The following is a 21,762-nucleotide window of genomic DNA, read 5'->3' as shown; positions in this document are numbered from 1 at the left end:
ACTCTTAAATTTAACCATTGACGAGCCCCCTCTCTCTCTCTCTCTCTCTCTCCTCCCACCAAACAAAGGAACGTCCAGAGAAAACACAGGAGGAAAACGAGGAAAGGTGTGAGGTCTCTGCTCTTCCACCCTCTCGCTCTCTACATTTTTCTTTCCCATATTTGAACTACTTCCTTTTTCTTTACTCATTGGCGTCCCATAATTTACTAGGAAATAAAAACCCTGAAAAGATTTTTTTAAAAAAAAACTTCAAAAAATGGAGAAAGTTAAAAATGAGATTGATGAACAAGAAGGGCAAAATCCATCCAAGGATGTTGAAGTGGCAGATGTGGAAGGAAATGGAGAAGCAAAGAAAGAGGATGCGCACCAAAAAGACGTGGTGGTGATTCATGAGAATACAAAGAATGAAGCTGAAGCAGTATTGGAAGAGCAGGAAAATGAAGGTGAAAGAAGCAACGTTTCATCATCTCCTGTAGTTGAGAAGAATTCTTCATTCGGGGAAGAGGTCAACTTGCTCTCTCATTTGAAAGTGCCTGAGAAGAAGGCATGGGCCAAGCTGAAAACGAAGATTGAGGACGCCATCCGCGGGAAGATGGTGGCTCATGAGAATTATCCAAAGAATGCTGGTGACATAGTACCGGAGAAGAAAGTTGAAGCTGAAAAAAGAGATGGTTCACCACCTCCTACATTTGTGAAGAATTCTTCCTTCAGGGAAGAGAGCAACTCCCTTTCTGATTTGAAAGAGTACGAGAAGAAGGCATTGGCCGAGCTGAGAGCCACGGTTGAGGAAGCGATTCATGGGAATAATTTGCTCAAGGGAAAGAAAGAGCAAGCGAATATTGAAAAACCATTAGAAGAGAGTGAAAAGAAAGGAGAAACTGAAGAAAAGAAGAAACTCATAGAAGAAGTGACTATTGATGAAGTAGAAAAGGACATTGCCCTGTGGGGGGTTCAATTACTGCCTAGTAAAGGAGATAATGCCACTGATGAAATACTATTGAAGTTCTTGAGGGCTAGAGAGTTCAATCCCAATGAAGCGTTTGAAATGTTAAGGAATGCCCTTCAATGGAGGAAGGAAAACAACATCGATTCGATCTTGAACGAGAATTTTGATGCTCATCTTGATTCAATAGGTTACATGAATGGCGTGGACCGCCAAGGCCACCCGGTATGCTACAACAACTTTGGCTTGTTTGGGGAAGATGAGATGTATAACAACATACTTGGGACTGAAGAGAAGCGAGAGAAGTTTTTGAGGTGGAGGGTTCAACTGATGGAGAGGGGGATTCAAAAGATCGATTTCAAGCCTGGTGGTCTCTCCTCATTCCTCCAAATCAATAATCTTAAGGATACTCCCAGTCCCTTAAAGAAGGAGCTTCGCCTTGCTACAAATAAATTGGTTGGGATCCTCCAGGACAACTATCCTGAATTTGTTGCCAAAAACGTAAGCTTTTCTCTACACCCATTACTATCTTTCATCATGCATGGTGGTTTAATTCTTCTGCTGAATCCTATTTAGATATTTCAATCGAAATAGCATATGTCCCAATTTACTTTCAATGCAATTGATGGTTAATTAACCAGATATCTCTGTTTGTAGATATTCATCAATGTCCCTTTTTGGTTTTACGCCTTTACTGTTCTTCTATCGCCTTTCTTAACCCAAAGAACCAAGAGCAAATTTGTCTTCGCCCGCCCAGCTAGAGCTGCAGAAACCTTGCTCAAGTAAGAACTCTCCAATGTCTCTTTGCCTTTGTGCATGGTGGGTCTATTGAAAAGTATTAATTGGAAATAAAACGTTCATTGCAGATACATTTCTGCGGCGGAAATTCCGGTCTATTATGGTGGGCTTAAGCGGGAAAACGATTCCGAGTTCTCCACTGAAGATGCTGTCATGGAGGTCATTGCCAAGGCTGGATCAACAGAAAGTATTGAGATTCCTGTATTAGAGGTACAAGTTGAGAAATTTCACTAAGTTTGAGTTGATATTGCGATTTCATATCTTTTTATTTTTTGATGAATGAGTAAATTTTACCAAGTAAACTCAAGAAATACAAACACTCCAGCTAGTAACACTACAAAAAACTCTACAATTGGCCGCGTGTCTATAGTACCTGTTACTGTAGACACGCGTCCAATTAGCCACGTGTATACAGTACACGTGGCTAGAGGTATGCGCATCACAGTTGGCCACGTGTATTTTCTACACGCGGCCAATTGGCCGCGTGTATTTTCTACACGTGGCCAATTGTTTTTATCAAATATATATTAATAAAAACAAATTTTATTAAGTTTTGTATATGGCCGCGTGTATTAAATACATGTGGCTAATTGGTTTTATTAAATATATATTAATAAAAGTAAATTTTATTATGTATATACACGTATAAGAGAATTGGCCGCATGGCTTTAGCCAGAATTTGCTAAGCGCGCGGGAGTTGTCCCGTGCGCCACTGTTTCAAATGACAAAAAAAAAAAACGTTAAATACATGTCTCTCTCTCTGTCTCTTGCTCTCTCTCTCTCTCTCTCCTCTGTATCGCTCTCTCTCTCTCTGTCTCTCGCTCTCTCTCTCTCTCTCCTCTGTATCGCTCTCTCTCTCTCTCTCATGGTGTGTTCTCTCTCTCTCTGTATCGCTCTCTCTCTCTCTGTATCTCTCTCTCTCTGTCTCTCGCTCTCCCTCTCTCTTTATCTCTCGCTCTCTCTCTCTCTCTCTCTCACGGTGTACGTGTTCTCTCTCTCTCTTTCTCTGTATCGCTCTCTCTCTCTCTCTCTCTCTCTCTCTCTCTCTCTGTCTCTCGCTCTCTCTCTCTCTCTCTCTCTCTCACGGTGTGTTCTCTCTATCTCTCTGTATCGCTCTCTCTCTCTCTCTCTCTCTCTCTCTGTCTCTTGCTCTCTGTCTGTCGCTCTCTCTCTGTCTCTCTCTGTATCTCTCTCTCTCGCTCTCTATCTCTCTCTCTCTCTCTCTCTCTCTCTCTCTCTCTCACGGTGTGTTCTCTCTATCTCTCTGTATCGCTCTCTCTCTCTCTCTGTCTCTCTCTCTCTCTCTCTCTCTCTCTCTCTCTCTCTCTCTCTCTCTCTCGCTATCTATCTCTCTTTGTCTCTCGCTCTCTCTCTCTCTCTCTCTCTCTGTATCTCTCTGTCTCTCGCTCTCTCTCTCTGTATCTCTCTCTCTCTCTTTGTATCTCTCTGTCTCTCGCTCTCTCTCTCTGTATCTCTCTCTCTCTCTCTACTGAACTTGCTTGTACGTGTGTTTTCCTCTTTTTTTTTTTCTTTTTTTTTTTTTTTTTTTTTTTTTTTTTCAGTTATTATATTTTTTTTCCTCTAAAAATAAAGAATTAAATTAAAATACAATCAATTATTTAAAAAATAATTAAATACAGGTTTAAATTAAATAAAAAAAAAATTTTCAATTTTTTTTTTTTTAAAAAAAAAAACATATTGCCACGTGTATAATAATACACGCGGCCAATTGTGCAGTTAGTGTCAACCGGATCTGCCGCGTGTATTGACGTGGCCACTTGCACGCGGCCAATTGTGCAGTTAGTGTCAATCGGATCTGCCGCGTGTATTGACTTGCACGCGGCCAACAGTTCGCCACGTGTATAGTGACCGTACACGTGGCGAACTGCAAGTGGTGAAAAACAATTTTTTTTGTAGTGTAATCACCAACCGGAACAACCTACACAATGCAGGGATACAACCAAACTACTAGCTCTCGTAATCCACATTCTGCAGATTACCTCTTTACAACTACTCTGTATCTATACAAGTTTCAAGTTCAAAATTTTACAATACAAACCATTACCAACCTCTACTATGAACCAAGAACACTAGGAGAAATCCCCAGTTTATGCACAATTTTTCATTCTCTCTTGTTCTTTGAAAGTGACCTTTAACTAAAAGCTGAGATCAATCTCCCATTTTATTTGCATCAGTACACAATCTTCTTATCTGAGTTGATTTGCGTGATCGATGTCAATTCTAAGCTTCCATATATGATATACAGCTGCTCCTAGCCCCAATCTACACAACACTATCTCCAAAATAAATCAGCTAGACAAGCCTCCAAAATTTCATTCCAATGTCTCTCAATCTACAAAGAAAGAAAAAATGTTCTCTCCCTGCAATACACCCTTACAGAACACACTACACATTCCAAACATACCCCAATCGCACCATTTTCTCCCTAGTCATTAAACTATCTCTCATAGTTTATTTGCGATTAGCGATTTCATATCCCTTTTATTCTTCTCATTTTTCTTTGAGCATATCCCTTTTCATCTCTTTTCTGTTTGAAAAGTATGTATGGATATCTATTCCTAGGTGAGTATAGTTAGACTGCTAGAAGTGGTTCTCGATCAACTTCACAACTTGCTTCGGCTCAATTTGGACAAAGCATCAGAATCAGAAACCACTTGGCTAGTCATTTAGAAGACTTCAAAACTTATATATATAAGCGAGTGGTTTCCCAATTAACTCTAAGAAAGATTTGTGTTTTCTGGCATCAACAGACTGGAACTAGTTTGATCTGGGACCTGACTGTCTTGGGTTGGGAAGTGAGCTACAAGGAGGAATTTGTACCCATCCACGAGGGATCATACAGCATCATTGTTCAAAGGGAAAGGAAAATGGGTGGGCGAGAGGGTCCAGTTCGCAACTCTTTCAAGAACAATGAACCAGGAAAAGTAGTGCTCACCATTGACAATGTATCATTCAAGAAAAAGCGTGTTCTCTACCGATACAAGATCAACAACAACGCCTCATCTTGAGCTTCTATCATACTTGCTCAAGTTAGAACCAGTGTGTACGTTTATATTTTGTTTATTATATGGTTTAAGGATGATAATAATTTCTCCCTCCCATTAAGCTGAAAAACTGGCTGGGTAGATAATCCAAAGGACAATTTTGCTTGCCTATGATAAGGCTCTAGCTAGAGGAATTAATATTTTTTTTCAGAATATTGTATCAAGCAACAACTTAGATATATACAAACATTGGCCATTATATTTGAGGCATGATAAGGTGTCTTTTACGTTGGATTTTACACGTCCATAAAGTAGATGTATATAAACACTTTGCATAGCTTCTCAATTAGAGTTTCAGATTGCGACGATATGCCAATTAATTTAACGGCTAGTAAGTACTGTAAATCACAAGCAGTACAACTGTACTAGTACAGTTGCATGATTATCTATTAGCATATATAGGTGTAACGTCTAATTCCTTAGAGATTAAATGTCATTAATGTGTTGCTAAATTTATTAATAATGTTAATGTTAGAAAAAAAAATTAAATAAAAGCCCTATAATTTTAATTTAGCCGCGTGCATGGATCATTTGCATGAAAACTTTATGTTAAGCATTTTTATTTCATCTAAGCCACATAAGCATGATAATTTCGTAAAATTAAAGTAGAGCCGCACCCCCTATGGGTATTTTTGTCACATTTTTTTTTTCTTTCTAAAACCAAATCACATTTCAATTAGGACTCTAAACCTTAATCCTCTTTGGAAAAGAAAACAAAACCTTAACATATAAAAAGCACCCGATAGCCATGTGCCTCATGCATCACCCTCACAAGAGATTGTGATACATCATTTGAAAACTAAATTTTGGAAGAAAAAAAAAAAATTAGAATGTGTAGCATTTCTCATTTTGTAATCCCAACCAACCTAAATCTATCTATTACGTACTTGATGGCTTAATTTCTCAAGTACATAACATATAGATTAATGGGAGTTTAAGAAACCGTGACACCTCCCAAGACAACTACAATAACTAAATGATAATAATATTCTCATATCTTATTATCTTGGGAAATGCTACCAATTCCAAAAATTTTCTTCAAAATTTAGTTTCCAAATGATATGCCACAATTTTATGTGATTTATCATTTCGAAAAATATATATGTTACAATCTTATTGGATTGTGACACATCATTTGAGAACAAAATTTTAGAAGAAAATTTTGAGAAGTCTAGCATTTCTCTACAACATTAAGATTGTAAAATAATTGTTGAATAAAAATATAAAGTTTTACCTTTTTGCATTACCTTTTTTAAAGGAATCAGAAAAAAATAAAAATAAATAAATAAATACAAAATAAATAAATAAATACAAGAAAAAAAAAAAAAAAGGCGCTGGCACGCGCACAGCACAGAACGTTGCCAAACGCGCCCAATTTGCTTCAAATTAACGGTTCCAGCACTCGGTGTTTGCGTGTGTGAGAGATATGCTATCGCTGAGAATTTGCTCACGTCCGTTTGCGATTTCGAAAACCCGAAAAGGTCTCGAGCAGACACTCGCGCTTACTTGTCCACGAAACGTTTCGCAGAGTAGCCCTAGAAGCCTGTGTTTCTGCGCGAAGCCGATTGAGCCAAATGGACTGACTTCTGCCTCCTCAACTTCTGAAAATCATCTTCCCCACGATTCTCCTCTTTCTGGTACCCCTTTTCCACTTTCAGTTCCATGAAATTTGAAAATTATATATATATATATGTGTGTGTGTGTGTGTGTGTGTGTGTGTGGATGAAGCATAATTACAGTAACATATATGCATTTTTGTATGTACAGTTATGTTTCTTGATTGCTGAAGTTTATATTATGTTAATGTGAATGGTTCGGTGTAGGAGTGGAGGATGTTCTAGTGAGCTATATATTTGGAAAGAAGAGGGCAACAGAAGTTGCTCATTCGTAAGTACTTGATGATTGAATTCCTCCAAATACGTCTTTTGTTTATTTGTGTAAACAATGGTTTGGTATTTTGATTCGTTACAAAATTTCCTGCTCTTATTTGTTGGGATAAGGCTTAGCTAAGTTGAATATTATGATTCTTTACAAAAATGACTTTTTCTTTGTTTTTATTGGATAAGGATTAGCTGCACTGCTGCAGTCATGGCTGGTGACAAAAATGTGCTGTTAGAAGACTTTTCCTTTTCTAATGGTTTGCATGTGATTGTTTTATTGGATAGAATGTGCTGTTAGAAGATTCTTCTTTCCTAATTTTTTGAATGTAATTGTTTTGTTGGATAGAAAGTTGTGATACCCCAGAAAGTTAATCCTATATTGGGGAGTGAGTGGATCATAAAGGTGCTCATGAGTGCTTCTATATTGGTTCCTTACTAGGTTAGACCGGACTTTATACGTAATTCTAAAGAGCTTCAATTGCAATTTGACTAGTTATTTTGGAATGATAGTACACATGTAGCTAAGACTTTTCTTAGGTCACTATAAATGTTATCAGAGCAGCCTAGTAACACTATCTAGCATTGAAGCACTGCATGACATGGGCCTTGATGAGGACATCAGAGATTTTGAGTGGAGGAGATTGTGATACCCGAAAAAATTAGTCCCACATTCGGAAGATGGATTGTTCACATTGAGTGGGATAAGTCCCACATGAGTTCCTTACTAGGTGAGACTGAGCTTTATAAGTAATTTTAGGGAGCTCTAATTACAATTTGACTAGTTATTTGGGATTGATAACGCAAATGGAGTTAGCACTTTCCCTTGGTCGTTACAAAAGTAATGAGCAATAGAGATATTTGTTGACTGATGACCTTATAATTTGCCCAGATAGCAATCTAACTTGACGTTACCTATATAAACATTGTGTTTAAGTTCAAGAGGTTATATATGAAATTACATGGCACAGTAGGAGAGTAGTACTGATAGTACTGGGAAAGTATTGTTTCTAAAGCTAAAATTATGGGAGAGAGAGAGAGAGAGAGAAATACAACCATAAAAAGCAACTCTTCATTCAATAACATATACAACATATTTTAAGACACTATCATATTACCAACTAAAATCGCGAGGAAGTCCTCATGAATCCAAGAAGATATACATAGTTCTAGATCTTTTACAAATGTTTGCAGCATCCTTAACCGCAAAAAACGTTTTGCATGATGAGAGCTTTATAAGATCCAAAGGGTTAAAACTATCTTGACTTAGTGCAAAATTGCATGTTGATTGATTATTAGCATTGTAGTGGGAGAAAACTAAGTGAAATTCATAAATACACTCTAAATAATGGGGAAAATGAGGGGTTTTTTTTTTTTTTTTGTTAATGATAAATTGCAACTTTGTATTCTTTAAATTTAATTTGAACCCCTGGTTTTCCTTTAGGGTGGGTGTGTTTTCACATGCGTCTATGCCTGCATTTGAGCTTGTAAAGTGGTTTTGGTTTAAGAAAAGTTATTGTCACTTTTTCTTTTAGATAAGCATAAATTGGAATTTTAGCCATGTTGGATTGCTCCTTATAAGCTTGTTGTCTTTCAATTGATCCACGTCGGTTGACTAGTTGGAAAAATGTTGTATTTGTCTAAGGTTTGTAGGGTTACCCTTCTCAAGAGCACCCTATCCAACTTACCTATGTATTTCATGCCCCTCTTTCCTCTCCCTTCGAGTGTTGCAAACTATATTGAGAAGCTCCAATGTATTTTCTTATGGGGTGGTCTAAGTGAAGAGTTCAAATATCAGTTGGTGAGTTGGCCGAAGGTGTGTACGCCGATCTCTGAGGGAGGCTTGGGGATTAGGAACCTTTTGAGGTTCAATCATGCTCTCTTATGTAAATGGCTTTGGCGATATGGGCTTGAGAGAGAGGCATGGTGGAAAATGGTGGTGGACTCTAAATATGAAAGTTTATGGGGAGGGTGGTGTTCTAGTGAGCCTATTGGGGCATATGGGGAGGGTTTATGGAAGAGTATTAGGAGGGGTTGGGGGAAGTTCTGTAGTTACACCAAGTTTAAAGTGGGTGATGGCTCTAAGGTTAGATTTTGGCATGATCTTTAGTGTGGGGATATGGCCTTTAAAGATACCTTTCCAGTTTTATTTGGTATTACTCGCACAAATGATGCTCTTGTTGAGGCTCACATGGATTTTTTTGGAGGTGCCATTTAGTAGTATATGAGCTTTGCTAGAGTGGCCCAAGATTGGGAGGTGGATGCCTTTGCCTTGTTCTGCAAGTTGTTGTATTTAGTAAGAATGAGACAGGAAGGGGAAGATAGGTTGTGGTGGGCCCCTTCTAAAAGAGTGCTATTTGATGTTAAATCCTTCTACAGTGTCTTGGGTTGTCTTGATGGTCTATTTTCCTTGGAAGAGTGTTTAGAGGACTAAGGTTCCGTTGAAGGTGGCCTTTTTTGTGCGGTCAGCAGCCCTAGGGAAAATCTTTACCATGGACAATCTCCAGAAGCAGGACGTTATTGTGATTGATTGGTGTGGTATGTGTAAAAGGAATGGGGAGTTTGTGGATCACCTTCTTTTTCATTGTGAAATAGCTTGTGCCATTTGGAATGTATTCTTCAAACGATTCGGGTTATCTAGGGTTATGCCTAGACGAGTAGCCAATTTGTTTGCTTGTTGGTGGACTGCTGACAGCACTCAGAGTAATGCTATTTGGAAGATGGTGCCTTTGTTCCTTGTGGTGTCTATGGAGGGAAAGGAATGATTGGTGTTTTGAGAACCGCGAAAGGATTTTGAAGGAGCTGAAATCTCTACTTTTCAACACTTTATATCTTTGAACAGCTACTTTTGTTTCTCTTATAGCAATTAGTTATCATGATTTTCTTGTTCTTTTATCCCTACTACTTAGGTGGCTTCTCTCATATGCTTCCTGTGTACATGGGGGCGCCTTCCACTTTTAATGATATCTCGATTAATTATTAAAAAAAAAAAATTGATCTACAATTGGTCGAAGCCATATTTTATTGTCCTAATGTCTTTTCTTGAAACCTACATACCACTTCCCATGAGTTGCTTGCCATACTTTTCCAGGCTTCCCTCACTTCCTATCTAATAAGCTATTTGATAATCCTTACTGGGAGAATGCATTCTACCATATTGCTGTGTAACTCTAGGAAATAACTACACATTCTAGATGTGGCTTCTTTCAAAATTGGTAATTCAATGGCCATATATATAACAAAGAATTCTGCATCAGACCCTTAATTAAGAGAATTTAAATTGCTTTCTTATTTTTACGAAATATGTGCTTCTTGAAATTATAAATCATTTACAATTGGGCTCTGTCAATTTAACACCCATAGATAATTAGCATTGGACAAATTCTTTCTTTGTGATCTTTCTTTGTGAATGGTGACTGGGCTAGATATTTTCTACTTCGCCCTATCTCATCTCTAGGTTGATTCATTAATATTCACATTATGCTTCTTATTTTATTGCAATTGTATTCTGACATCGAACCTCCTATTGCCTCTATATACACCAGGGTTTGGAAACATGTAGTCCAGAAAGGGGATACAGTCATTGATGCCACTTGTGGCAATGGCTATGATACCTTAGCAATGCTCAAAATGGTCGCTGATGAATCAGGTAGGGGGTGTGTTTATGCAATGGACATTCAGAAGGATGCTTTATTGAACACTTATTCCTTGCTGGAACAGTCACTCAATCCGAATGAGGTGCCCCTATTTTTCATCTTCTTTTATGTTTTACTTTGGATTCTTCCAGTTTAAGTTATTATGGACAATAGACAGCACCTACTAATTGTGGACAATAGATAAATTATTTTTGCAACAATCCAGTTTAAGTTTTGACATGTATCAAAGTTCACTTTGATTGGAACTAAATTATTATGGCTGTCTAATCTTAAAAGCCGGAGTAGTGAAAGAGTTACAGAGCTGTAAAATTTTATGCCATAGCACCTGAAATCTTGCCTAAGCATGCACATTTGCCACTACCATTGTTGTATGTAATTCAAAAGTCATTAAATATAAAGTGAGATTACCCTAAATTTATTGCTTGTACTTAAAAAGGAACACCAAATGCACATTTAGGGTATGAGTCCCCGGACTTTGGGTGCTTTTGGATGCTGATACAGAGACTGGTGACAGGCCCACACATGTTGCTAATTTGCTTGTTGATAAGGGATTCACTTTTCTTGTTATTATATTTGGTTATCTTGATCTGATTTCTGACTTGTTCAATCTCTGGTTAACATTTAGGGGGACTACATGCTGTCAATTGCTAGGTATGATGCAGCCATTTACTAGATATATCGATCCAGTCAATCCGGATTAGTTATATTCACCTTCTCTCTGATTATCGATCCAGTCAATCCGGATTAGTTATATTCACCTTCTCTCTGATTCTTTTTTAATAGCCATTTAGTGGGAAGTAAACTCACTGAATTACTTTTAGTTTCCGTTGGATAAAATTGAATGTCTTTGGATTTTGGATAATCTTATGAACTGTCCCCTGACCCCTGTAATTCTTTTACCTGAGTTGAGTCGAACATGTAATTAAGCAAACCCAAACCTTTTAAAAGAAAGGAAAAGAAATTAAAAACTGCCCATCCACAGGTGTCACAACAGTACAAGTTGGTCTTCATCTCCCTTTTAATTTGTAGTCGCTGAGTTCATCGGAGAACAAGAAAAGAATTCAATGTTTTGTGTGTTTGCCTTTTCTATATTTGGTACAGATTTGAACTTTTTTACGAATTGAGTAGAAAAGTAAAGAGAAGAGCTTTTGTCTATCTAAGAAGCGCAGAAGAAAAAAGAAGGTGTTATTCTTGCTTATGTAGATGCAAAAATGATTCCAAATGCCCCTTAGTTTATCTAGAGTTCTATATTTTATTGATTTGGGTTTTCATTCTGTCTCTATAGTTAAACTTTCATGTGTCAAATATGTTATTATACACACCAAAGAATATGCATAAATACTGTTGATCCTACCATTATTGTTGGAATGCTCGATTTATTTTCACTACATCCATTTATATACCATGGTTTTATGGTGCGCTTGTCTCTTGAAATTGGGAACATGGTGCAAGGTTGTTGAGTTGTGTTCATAAGATGAGGAAAGATAAGCAATTGCTTATGAGTTGCAAATTTATGCAGATAGAGCTTGTCAAGCTCTTGCCCATATGCCACAGTGAAATGGACAAAGTTGTTTCAGAGAATGCCTCCGTGAGGTACTCATTACTACTCAATGCCTGTTGTTTTGACTGTTCTGTGTTTTGAAACATCAAGGCTATTCGAAGTGATCAACTATATATGTTCTTTTTTTCTTTTAACTGAAACTTACTATAATCTTTCAAGTGATTAGTCAACCTTAGTTGAACACTCTACTCTGAGAAAGCTTGGGATACTTCAACTTTAAGTCAATATATTTGTTCGACAATAAATACTTATGAAAAAGAATTTGTTGAACAAACTTGGGGAGAAGAATTTATTTATTGTTTCTCGCTCTAGGCCCTCTTCCTTTTCCCTCAGGCTTTAGAGATTACTGCTTGATATTGAAGATTTAAAGGGGTAATGGTGTTCTGAAATAAAGTTTTTAAAGCCAAGGCTTGTCTCTTTGCTGGGAAATGTACATTATTGCTCATAAACACATATATCCAATAGGGATGTCCAACATCCCAGAGATGTCAATTGCTTTTCTCAAAATATTAAAAAGCCTGTAGGGATCTCAACCACCCTCTCTCAACCACCTTGTATATGATTTTTAAGTCTGGAGGATTATGTCCTTTGAAGCCACTCCGGCTAATCCTATGTTTCCACATGAGAAACCAGTTAAGCATAACTTACATGTGGTATCATTGTCTGAAGTGATCTAATTCATTTGGGGCTTTGAGGAACCAAAACAAATTCTTTCAGATTCATAGATACAGTGAATAATAGAGAAAAGATAAATGAAATATTGGTAAGATGTGAGATCTTTCCCTCTTTGATGAATGAGATAACTAGAGCATTGCACTCATCTCCTGAACCAGAGAGCTACTAGCTTCAGCTATTAGTCATAAAGAAGGATGACTAATGCACTGAAGTAAATAATATAAAAGAGGTGAGGAGCCTGGTACTGTGGTTCATGTTGTAAATCAAATTGAAATTACTTTGGATGCTTTGCTGGAACTTCCTCAACCAGGTATAAAGGAATGGTTGGATACATAACTAGAACCTCTACGCGCTGTCCAAGTTAAGGCAAAAGAAGAAATTTATTGTGAAAGCAGTTAGAGCAATGGAAGCCCTACATGCCAATCAGAGCAAAAGTGCTTAAAGAATCTAAGGAGCTTGGAAAATCCAGTCAAGATTAAGAAAAAAAATGCATGTGCTATTGCTGTTCTTTACCCTAAATTGTTGTATTCTCCAAGAGTACGGCAAGGAGGTGAGGATAAAATTTGTTGGATTCCTTCTAAAAGGAAATCGTTTGAAGTGAAGTCTTATTGTCATGTGTTATCTACTCTAGTAAGTTCCCATTTTCCTTGGAAAGTTAAGGCTTCCTCGAGAGTCGCATTCTTTGTGTGGGCGGCGCCTTTAGGAAAAAACTAAACTTTGGATAATTTATGATAGAGGAATGTTATTATGGTGGATTGATGTTGTTTGTGTAAGAAAAGTGGGGAGTCTATTGATCACATCCTTCTTCATTGTGAGGTTGCAAAAGAATTATGGAGTTTCTTTTCCAGTTATTTAGTGTTGCATGGGTTATGCCTCGAAGGGTGAGATGGTTGTTGGTAAGTTGGAAGGGACAATTTCTTGAATTAGCTAAAGTTTTGGCCCTTAAGTGTTATTATATGTTTCATATGTTATTAGGTTTTATTTATGGGGTTTGATAACTTGGCCTTGGTGGTCAAAGACCATAAATTCCAAGCCCTAGTAGGGTTAAGTTTAGCTTTCTATAAATATTGATGTTACACTTTGAATTCAATAGAAAACCAGTTTATGAAAAAAAAAAAAAAAAAGAAAGAAAAAAGATAAAAAGAAAGAAAGAATGCTTATGAGAATTTTGTGATGCAACTCTATAGAGGTGCAATGCCAGTGAACCCTAGGTGTGATGCTTAGGTTTATCTTCTTCTTCTTCCATTTGTCCTTCCTCTCAGTTTCTTCACAATTTTCCTTCAAATTTCAGCCAAACTAGATCTGGTGTTCCTCTTATAGTTTTCCAAAAATTCTCCTCATAAAAACTCTAAGCCCCTCATTCATCGAAGAGCTTCTAAACTATCCAAAAAATAAATTTTTTACTGTTCTTGGGTACTGTTCACTGCTTCCAGAATACCAGCCAAAAAATTTTCTCCTCCTTGCTTTGCTTGCTAGCCAAATCCCTTTCTGTACCCTTTCTGGTGTTCCTCTTATTCTTTTTCAAAAATAATACTCATAAAAACCCTAAGCGCCTCATCCATCAAAGAGCTTCTTTTTTTTTTTGATAAGTAAGAATTGTTATTAAAAAAACGTAAGGCGTCCCTAAGTACACATGTAGTATACACAGAAACAACCCAGCTAGCCCACAAAAGAGAACCCAAGAAAACCCACAAGAAACCCAAAGTACAGTAAAACTCCCATCAAACGCCCAACATACAATAGAAACCCCCCAAAATATAGTAGAAACCCCCAATCAACCTCCCAAACCCGCCCCGAAGCACCCCAACCCAACAAACTGGAACAGGATCCTCTCCATTTCAAATGAAGAGGACTCTCTCAATTTAGTTATAAAATAGGGGCACAGTTGTCTTTTCACATTTTTATGGAATATGAAAAGACAACTATACCCCTACTTTATAACTAAATGGAGAGAATCTTCTCCATTTGAAATGGAGAGAATCCAAATTCCAACAAAACCCCCAAAACCCACCAAAAGCCCCGAACAACCCTCCCAAAAAAACACACCATCAAAGAGCTTCTAAACTATCCAAAGAATAAATTTCACTGTTCTTGGGTACTGTTCACTGCTTCCAGAACACTAGCCAAAACTTTTCTCCTCCTTGTTTTGCTTGCTAGCCAAATCCCTTTATGTACCCTATTTGTAATCCTAAATTTTCTTATATATTTTCAGCCTTTTCGACCAAAAAATCTAACCCAAATAACCATAACTTCCCTCAATATATTGCCTTTAAAATCCTGCAACTATTGTTCTAGCTTCCAACAATCTAAAGCAAAACAAGATTCTGCCATCAGTTGGTAATTGTAGCTCTTTTCACTGTTTCAGTCCGCTGAGTTAATTTTGGTGTCAGTCATTTCTTAACAATTCCATGAAACTTCAATTCTGATTTCATGAAAAATCTTGGAATTTTGTACTCTAATCTGCCATTGAGCTCTATTAATGGCCACATCCCAACAAACTTATATGCCTTTGTGCCTTTCCTCAGTATTTTGACCCAAGATCATTTGGGCCTTATCTTTTGAAAAATTCATATTTCCAATTGATATCAAATGTCCACCACTCTATACATCATGAGTACATATGCTAATTTAGTTGACCAAATGAACATGCGGTACCAATGGTAAGATCTTGGGCACTATTTCTGGAGGTTTCTTACGTGCTAGGTGATATTAATATTTAAAGTTTTAAAAAATGTTTCAGAACTCCTAGCACGTCATTTATTAATTCCATACCATGAAAACATGTTAAATTTCTTTTGGGCTATCTTTAAAAAAAAAAAAAAAAATTTGAAATTGATATAGTTATTTCGTCTTAAGTGTTGCTAAGCATGCATTTCCGTATCCGCCTTTTCCTAGGATTTACTATTTACTATTTACTTTCTCTTCCTTTCTGACACGACTTACTAGAAGGTTATTATTGTACTTTTAGGCTTCATCATAATGTCTTTTCTTCTACAAGCTCTTAGGAGTCATCTGAGAATTAATATTTTTAAAGGAAAAAAACTTTACTTTAACCCTCTTGAATTGTTACTACTTTTGCAATGTCCTCCCGAAAGTTCAATTTACAATTAAAAGATGGATACACTAAATTGAGAAAAATTTAACTTTAGGGAGAACATTGCAAAAGTTATGACAATTTAGGAGGATTAAGTAAAATTACCCCTAGTTTTAAAGAAAGACGGAATAAATGCCCAAACATGGTCTAAATATTGGTAATTTGGTATCACCTAGCAGGTTAGCAACATTCACAAATGGTGTCCCAGAATGTACTATTGGAGGCATGTTCGTTTGGTCAATTTAACATTGCATATGCACACATGATTTATGGTATGTGGTCGGAGTTTTAATATCAACTGGCATCTTGTTTATAATTAAATAGAAACATTAATCAAGAAACAAATTAACAAAATTATTAACTAGAAAGAAGAAATACACAAACATCTATAGTAGTTTACCATACTTTTCATTGTACGAGTCTGAATAAAACTAGTTAAAATCTTCAATTTTGGTTCTATATTTGTATTATGCTTATTGTTATTATTCTTCTATATTGTCTTTTATGGATTCGTAGTGAGTCAGGCCATATAGTATTTCTGCATTTTGTTAAGAGCCAACTCAGCTCTAACTCAAATATCACCTTCTCCACCCATGAGTATGAGTTAGAGCATCTGGTTGTAAACTCCAGGCCCATCAGATGCATGTATTTCTTACCAACCAAAAACATATTTCTGCATTTCATTAAGGGGGAAAAAAAAAAAAAAAAAAAAGAAAAGAAAAGAAAAAAGCTTCCAGAAAAGGGAGAATTTGATGACCTGGGTGCTTTTAGGCTTGTTGCTTTCAACTTAGGTTTCCTTCCTGGTGGTGACAAAGCAATAATCACAAAGCCAGAGACAACATTACCGGCACTGGAAGCTGCAAAAAAAATCCTAATGCCAGGAGGGCTTATCAGCTTAGTAGTTTATGTGGGGCATCCTGGCGGATGGTAATATTTCTGGCTTTCTGCTCTGCTTGATTCTTGTTACATATATCTTATTTGCAGTCAATGATCTATTTTTATCTAACACATCAATCAAGTTAAGCCTTTTAACACATTAATGAGGTTGATTGATACCATATTTCATGAAGTGGGTAATTTGTCCTCATTTACGAGAATGAACAGATAAAATTTTAAGAAGCTGTTGCAAATAAGTGTTCAGTAACATTATTAAGGGATGTGTCTTTTTTCTTTTGCTATCCAGGCAAGAATGGGAGACTGTACAAAGTTTTGCTTCTGGGTTGCCACTTGATAACTGGGTTTGCTGCAAGTTCCAGATGTTAAACAGACCTTGGGCTCCAATACCCGTTTTCTTATTCAAAAGATGATTCCCAGTTGTAAGAGTTTTTGTACCATATTAAACTCTTCCTACCCAACCATCTATATATATATATATACACATATATATATATATATATATATATATATATAGAGAGAGAGAGAGAGAGAGAGAGAGAGAGAGAGAGAGAGAGAGAGAATTACTTGAATCAAATTGCTTGTCTCGCCGCGCTCCTGTTTGTAGTATTCTTCAGTACTCGGTTGTGTGATGCTTAGGGAAAGGAAACGCACACGCATAGACAGATGAAACATTGATGAAGGCTCCGTTTGTCTCACAGAATTTTTTTTTTTTTTTTTTTTGTCTTTTTGAATTGCTCTCACAAAGAGGAAGTAATCTTACTCCAACTACATTTTATCCTCAGTGATGATCATCAGTGTTAGTGAGCTTCGTCAGCTGGTGGTCAATTCCTACTAATATATGGACTTTTTCCGTGCTTGCCAATCCACATATTTGAAGCCAAAATAGTTGCCCTGAATAATATTGATGAGGAAGTTTTTTTCTCATGAAAAATACAAAGTCTCAGCATATATCGCCGTGGTGTAATGATCCAGTTCTACATATACTTTGTAGTCTTGCTTCCTTCAACACAAACACACACCAACACACAAGAAATTGTTTCGAGCCCTTCGTCACACCATTTGGTTATACAATTTATGTTGCATAGGTTGCTAGGCAGTAAAATTAGCGATAGTTAGACCCTGTTTCAGATTGTGTTAAGGAATTTAAAAAGTATTTTTTTTGTACATAAAAAGGGACCTATTTGGTAAAAAAAAAAAAAAAAAAAAAAAAAGCTTAAAAGTTTTTTTGACTTTTTTGTTCTAAAAAAAGCCTAAAACTGCATTTTTAGAAATTTAAAATGAGACTTTTTTCTATAAACGAAAACTCTGGATTTGTTTAGCAAACACTTAAATATTTTCCATAAAAAATGTCAACTTCAAAATATTCTACTTTTTTTTTTTTTTTTTTATCATATCAATTACTTTTTAACATTTTTTTTTTTAATTTTCCTTAAAAAAATTCTTTGTGCAGTTATTTTACATCCCAATCACGTTCTTACTTCTATTTAAAAATAAAAATAAAAAAATTCAATACCTCTTCAAAAACCTTTATCAATGCAATCCCAAACCAACACCACAAACGTTGGTTGCGCTGGGAAAAATAGAATGGGCAATGCAAACAAGAAATGGAAAGAAAAAGGAGGAGATGGTATTGGTGGAGCGGAAGGATTATTGAATTTGACCTTCGATGACGTGTGCTGCAAGAATTATGAAATTGAGAAAATAGAACGAGCTAAGAGATTTGTGTGAGAGAGAGTTCAGAGATAGTTAAATTACGGTGAGATTCCGAAAGAGCATTGGACTTCGTGTTGTCATTCAAGGACAAAATAAAAATTGAAAACGATCGCGATGGGACTCGAACCCACAATCTCCCGCTCCGGAGGCGAGCGCCTTATCCATTAGGCCACGCGATCATTCGCTCGATGATTCTGCATTGTTTTTACTTATCTAATTAAAGTCAAAATAGCATTTTAATTAATCATTTGGAAACATATTCCAGAACCCCCACGTGTATTTTTTTAAAGGATTTTGTGCTTTAGAATTTAGACCCCATTTTACAATTTAGTTAGTTTGATATCCCACGTTTACAATGATTTAACATCTATGATCGGGGTTTCACAATATAATAATTAAAATCGTTTAGATAATTTCCCCTTGATGACACTCCATCACTAAATTAAATTCTATTACCAAAAGTTCTTAGCAATTGAAAAGGGGTTCCATTACTTTAAGCATAACATTAATTACATACTCAAAAGAATGGCTAACATTTATTCGTGTCACAAAATAATGGACAAACCATGGTCTAATAATTACAACCGTCGCGATATGTTTCAGTCATAATATCTCAAATACAAAGCAATTGGGTCATCATCTACATCTGCGGTACCTGCAACCAAGGGAACAATATCTATATGGTCGTGGCTAACTTCACGACTATATAGGTGAATGTATGAGTTCACTACCTCAGCAGTATAATACTCACTAAGTTTTCGCATAAAACCAACATTTTATTTTACCATTCGTTTACAATAACAGTTATCATTTTAATTATGAAAATCCGTCCCTTGAAAACATATTGTAATTGATAATGTAAACACTAATATTTCAAAAACACATGAACATCATACTACATAGCTGTGAATATATATATATATATATATATATACACGCATTCCAATCTATCACTTGAAAGTACATATATACAAGCTCATCTACATTATTTTACTTTTATCTTAGTAGCTCAGCCATACACATATACAAGCATTCCTATCTTTAGGAAATACTAGTATACAAGTACGTCTAAGCAGAGGACATATGTCATCGAAATTAGCTATACAAAGATACATGCATTTCCCAAACCTTTCTTTGTGAAACATAAGTATCTAAGCACAGTTAAGCTTAGTGCATTTAAAACATCTTATGCATTCTAGTCGTAAATATATACATATGTACTGTTCCATTCAACCTCATAGGCATATTGATACGTCTAGCATGACAACTCATCAATGCAATCTAGTTGTAACTGTATACATATATGATGTTCCATTCAACCTCATAGGCATATTGATATATCTAGTCATGGAAACATCTTAAAACGTCATAAAACTATTCTATGCATGCTCATGTACGTCTGTTCTCTTTGGTTTCTATTTTTGATGCCCCAGGGCTCTTTAACCCGATGGTCTTATACTTGATCTTTCTGATGCCCCTGGGCTCTTCACACCCGATGGCCTTACACATATATACTTGTTCTTGATGCCCTAGGGCTCGTTACACTTGATCGTCTTAAGCATACTGTTTCTTATGTCCCAGGGTGTTGGAACTGATGTCCAAAACTTCAATTGCATAAGTTGCTTTTCTGTAAATTGTATAATATTGAACATTGGACATATATATATTATTGCTTTACATGTACATATATGTTTGAGTAATTCATATGATATATATGTAAGCACCTTAAGTTACATTGTATTTGACTAAGGTGTGAGTAATGAGATTTTCACACAGAAGATCATAGTCATAGGTCCTTGTAATTTATAAAATATTGTTCGTAGTCATAAATGGAACTGGGAAATCCATCTAGACTATAACATGTCAACTTTAACGATCTATCTTGATTAGAAGAAGTACAAAGAGCTTCTGGTTGATATGTTGGTGTAAGTGCAAGATAGTGCCATGCACGAAACGGGACCACGTGAGTCATCATTCTTTCAACACTGTGATTAAGAATGATGTACCTAAATGACAACTTATAACAGTTACTCTAAATCCTGAGAAGATTGCGAATTCAGATGTAAAGTGTAGGTCACTTTGATGTACAAGAATGCGATCAAATCACTAGTCAAAACTTTTGTGCATTGGGTAATCGCATGTAGCATTGTGGGAACACCTTCTTCAAAAAGGAATCCAAATCCTTTTTTCAGAAAGAACAAAGCGATAAGGAATATTTCCCTTAATGTAGATTTAATGAGGTTGATTATTCGAAAGCTCGAGCCTGAGTGTTTCGGTGGAATTTACTGAAACTTTTAATTTGTGCAAGGTGAGACGAAAAACTCACAAGGTACAAAAATGATATACCATGTAATTAAATCAGGAGTATCAAGGAAAAGAAATAGTAAACTGAGTAACAGTGTATTAACTTTGGTTTGACTACGGAATGATTCCATGGAGGGGGTAATATGTAATAAATAAGTACGTCGCAAGGATTGATTCATTAATTTGAAAATACATATTAGAGTGCAATCACATTTGTTTAGTGGAATCAATTATGATTAAATAAGGTCAAGTGAAATACTCACACACTTGTTTAAAGCTAATTGTATTTTTCTCTTTAGGTCCCTCTTTGAGCTAATGCAAATTGACCAAATACTATTAGCCTTGGTTATATATTTATTTATGTTGGATTGTTTTATTTAATAAAACATGGCCAGAGGAATAGGATTTCTAAGTGGCTCATTACTTAAAGATGATTGGGCTTAGTAATTAATTTCTAAGGGCTTAAGTAATTAATTGCTATGGGCTTAGGAATTAATTTCTATAAGCTTAAGCAGTTAAGAGCTATGGGCTCTTGGAATTAATTCAAAATGCTTAAGTATAGAGAAATGAGCATTATGCCTTAAAGATAAAACTCAAGTTCATGCTCAAAAATATGTAGTAATGGGATAGGGTTAAAAAAACCTATCCCTAGATGCATGGGGAGATATTTATCTCCCTACGACTGTGAATCCTGGAAGCTAGAAGGAGGATTTCTACTCCTCCGATGACTCCTATGCTATCTAAACTACATCTAAGGTTTATCTCCTAATCCTATCAGAAGAAGTAAATCCAAGTTTATAAACAAAGGGCTATAATGAAGTATTAAACACAATTGTTACACAACAATTTAATGCTTCAAGTTGTGAGTCCACACTCACGATTATATTCAATCATCAAAGAGAAGATCTAAAGGTTGAGTCAAGAATACCAAGAACAAGTTCTTCATCATTCAACATGAAAGCTTCAAAGTCAACTGGTACATATAGCCAAGGAATGGCAGTTTATTATTAAACATGTTCAAGTAGGTACTCTAAACATGTTTGTTTAAATTATCTATCCTTGTTTATCTTGAAGAAAAAATTATGGGATCGGTATTCCACTACAACTAATTTGATTAACGCATGATCCCTAACAAGTGGTATCAGCGCCAACTTCAAGAAAACCTAGTTTAGAATTTAT

At 36.1% G+C, this 21,762-nt stretch overlaps 2 protein-coding genes and 1 non-coding gene across 3 annotated transcripts; 2 read left to right on the top strand and 1 right to left on the bottom strand.

The window, feature by feature from the left end:
- Positions 1 to 256: 256 nt before the first annotated feature.
- Positions 257 to 4,804, top strand: LOC133876122 (patellin-4-like). The gene is made up of 4 exons (XM_062314407.1): positions 257 to 1,444; positions 1,601 to 1,725; positions 1,810 to 1,951; positions 4,513 to 4,804. The coding sequence occupies exons 1-4, from the start codon at positions 257 to 259 to the stop codon at positions 4,768 to 4,770; spliced, it is 1,713 nt and encodes a 570-aa protein (XP_062170391.1). The 3' UTR covers positions 4,771 to 4,804.
- A 1,397-nt stretch (positions 4,805 to 6,201) lies between these two features.
- Positions 6,202 to 17,347, top strand: LOC133876505 (tRNA (mnm(5)s(2)U34)-methyltransferase, chloroplastic). The gene is made up of 6 exons (XM_062314795.1): positions 6,202 to 6,443; positions 6,630 to 6,693; positions 10,229 to 10,421; positions 11,859 to 11,932; positions 16,441 to 16,596; positions 16,853 to 17,347. Exons 1-6 carry the CDS (start codon positions 6,233 to 6,235, stop codon positions 16,974 to 16,976), a joined length of 822 nt encoding a protein of 273 aa, XP_062170779.1. The 5' UTR covers positions 6,202 to 6,232; the 3' UTR covers positions 16,977 to 17,347.
- Positions 17,348 to 18,385: 1,038 nt separating this feature from the next.
- On the bottom strand, positions 18,386 to 18,458 carry TRNAR-CCG (transfer RNA arginine (anticodon CCG)). The gene has a single exon. It is a non-coding gene; the product is annotated as a tRNA-Arg (tRNA).
- Between the last annotated feature and the right edge of the window lie 3,304 nt (positions 18,459 to 21,762).

The sequence above is a fragment of the Alnus glutinosa genome, chromosome 8, assembly GCF_958979055.1.
Source record: "Alnus glutinosa chromosome 8, dhAlnGlut1.1, whole genome shotgun sequence".
Taxonomy (NCBI): domain Eukaryota; kingdom Viridiplantae; phylum Streptophyta; class Magnoliopsida; order Fagales; family Betulaceae; genus Alnus; species Alnus glutinosa.
Note: the sequence above shows the minus strand (reverse complement) of the source record. Positions and strands in the feature narration are given on the sequence as shown.

Bases quoted from the DNA above. Each gene is read 5' to 3' on its own strand.
- LOC133876122 (XM_062314407.1), top strand. From the start codon at position 257: ATGGAGAAAGTTAAAAATGAGATTGATGAACAAGAAGGGCAAAATCCA. The intron at 1,445-1,600 runs GTAAGCTTTTCT...CTCTGTTTGTAG, and splicing joins CTGAATTTGTTGCCAAAAAC to ATATTCATCAATGTCCCTTT. The intron at 1,952-4,512 runs GTACAAGTTGAG...TGGCATCAACAG, and splicing joins TTGAGATTCCTGTATTAGAG to ACTGGAACTAGTTTGATCTG.
- LOC133876505 (XM_062314795.1), top strand. From the start codon at position 6,233: ATGCTATCGCTGAGAATTTGCTCACGTCCGTTTGCGATTTCGAAAACC. The intron at 10,422-11,858 runs GTGCCCCTATTT...AAATTTATGCAG, and splicing joins AGTCACTCAATCCGAATGAG to ATAGAGCTTGTCAAGCTCTT. The intron at 11,933-16,440 runs GTACTCATTACT...GGGTGCTTTTAG, and splicing joins TCAGAGAATGCCTCCGTGAG to GCTTGTTGCTTTCAACTTAG.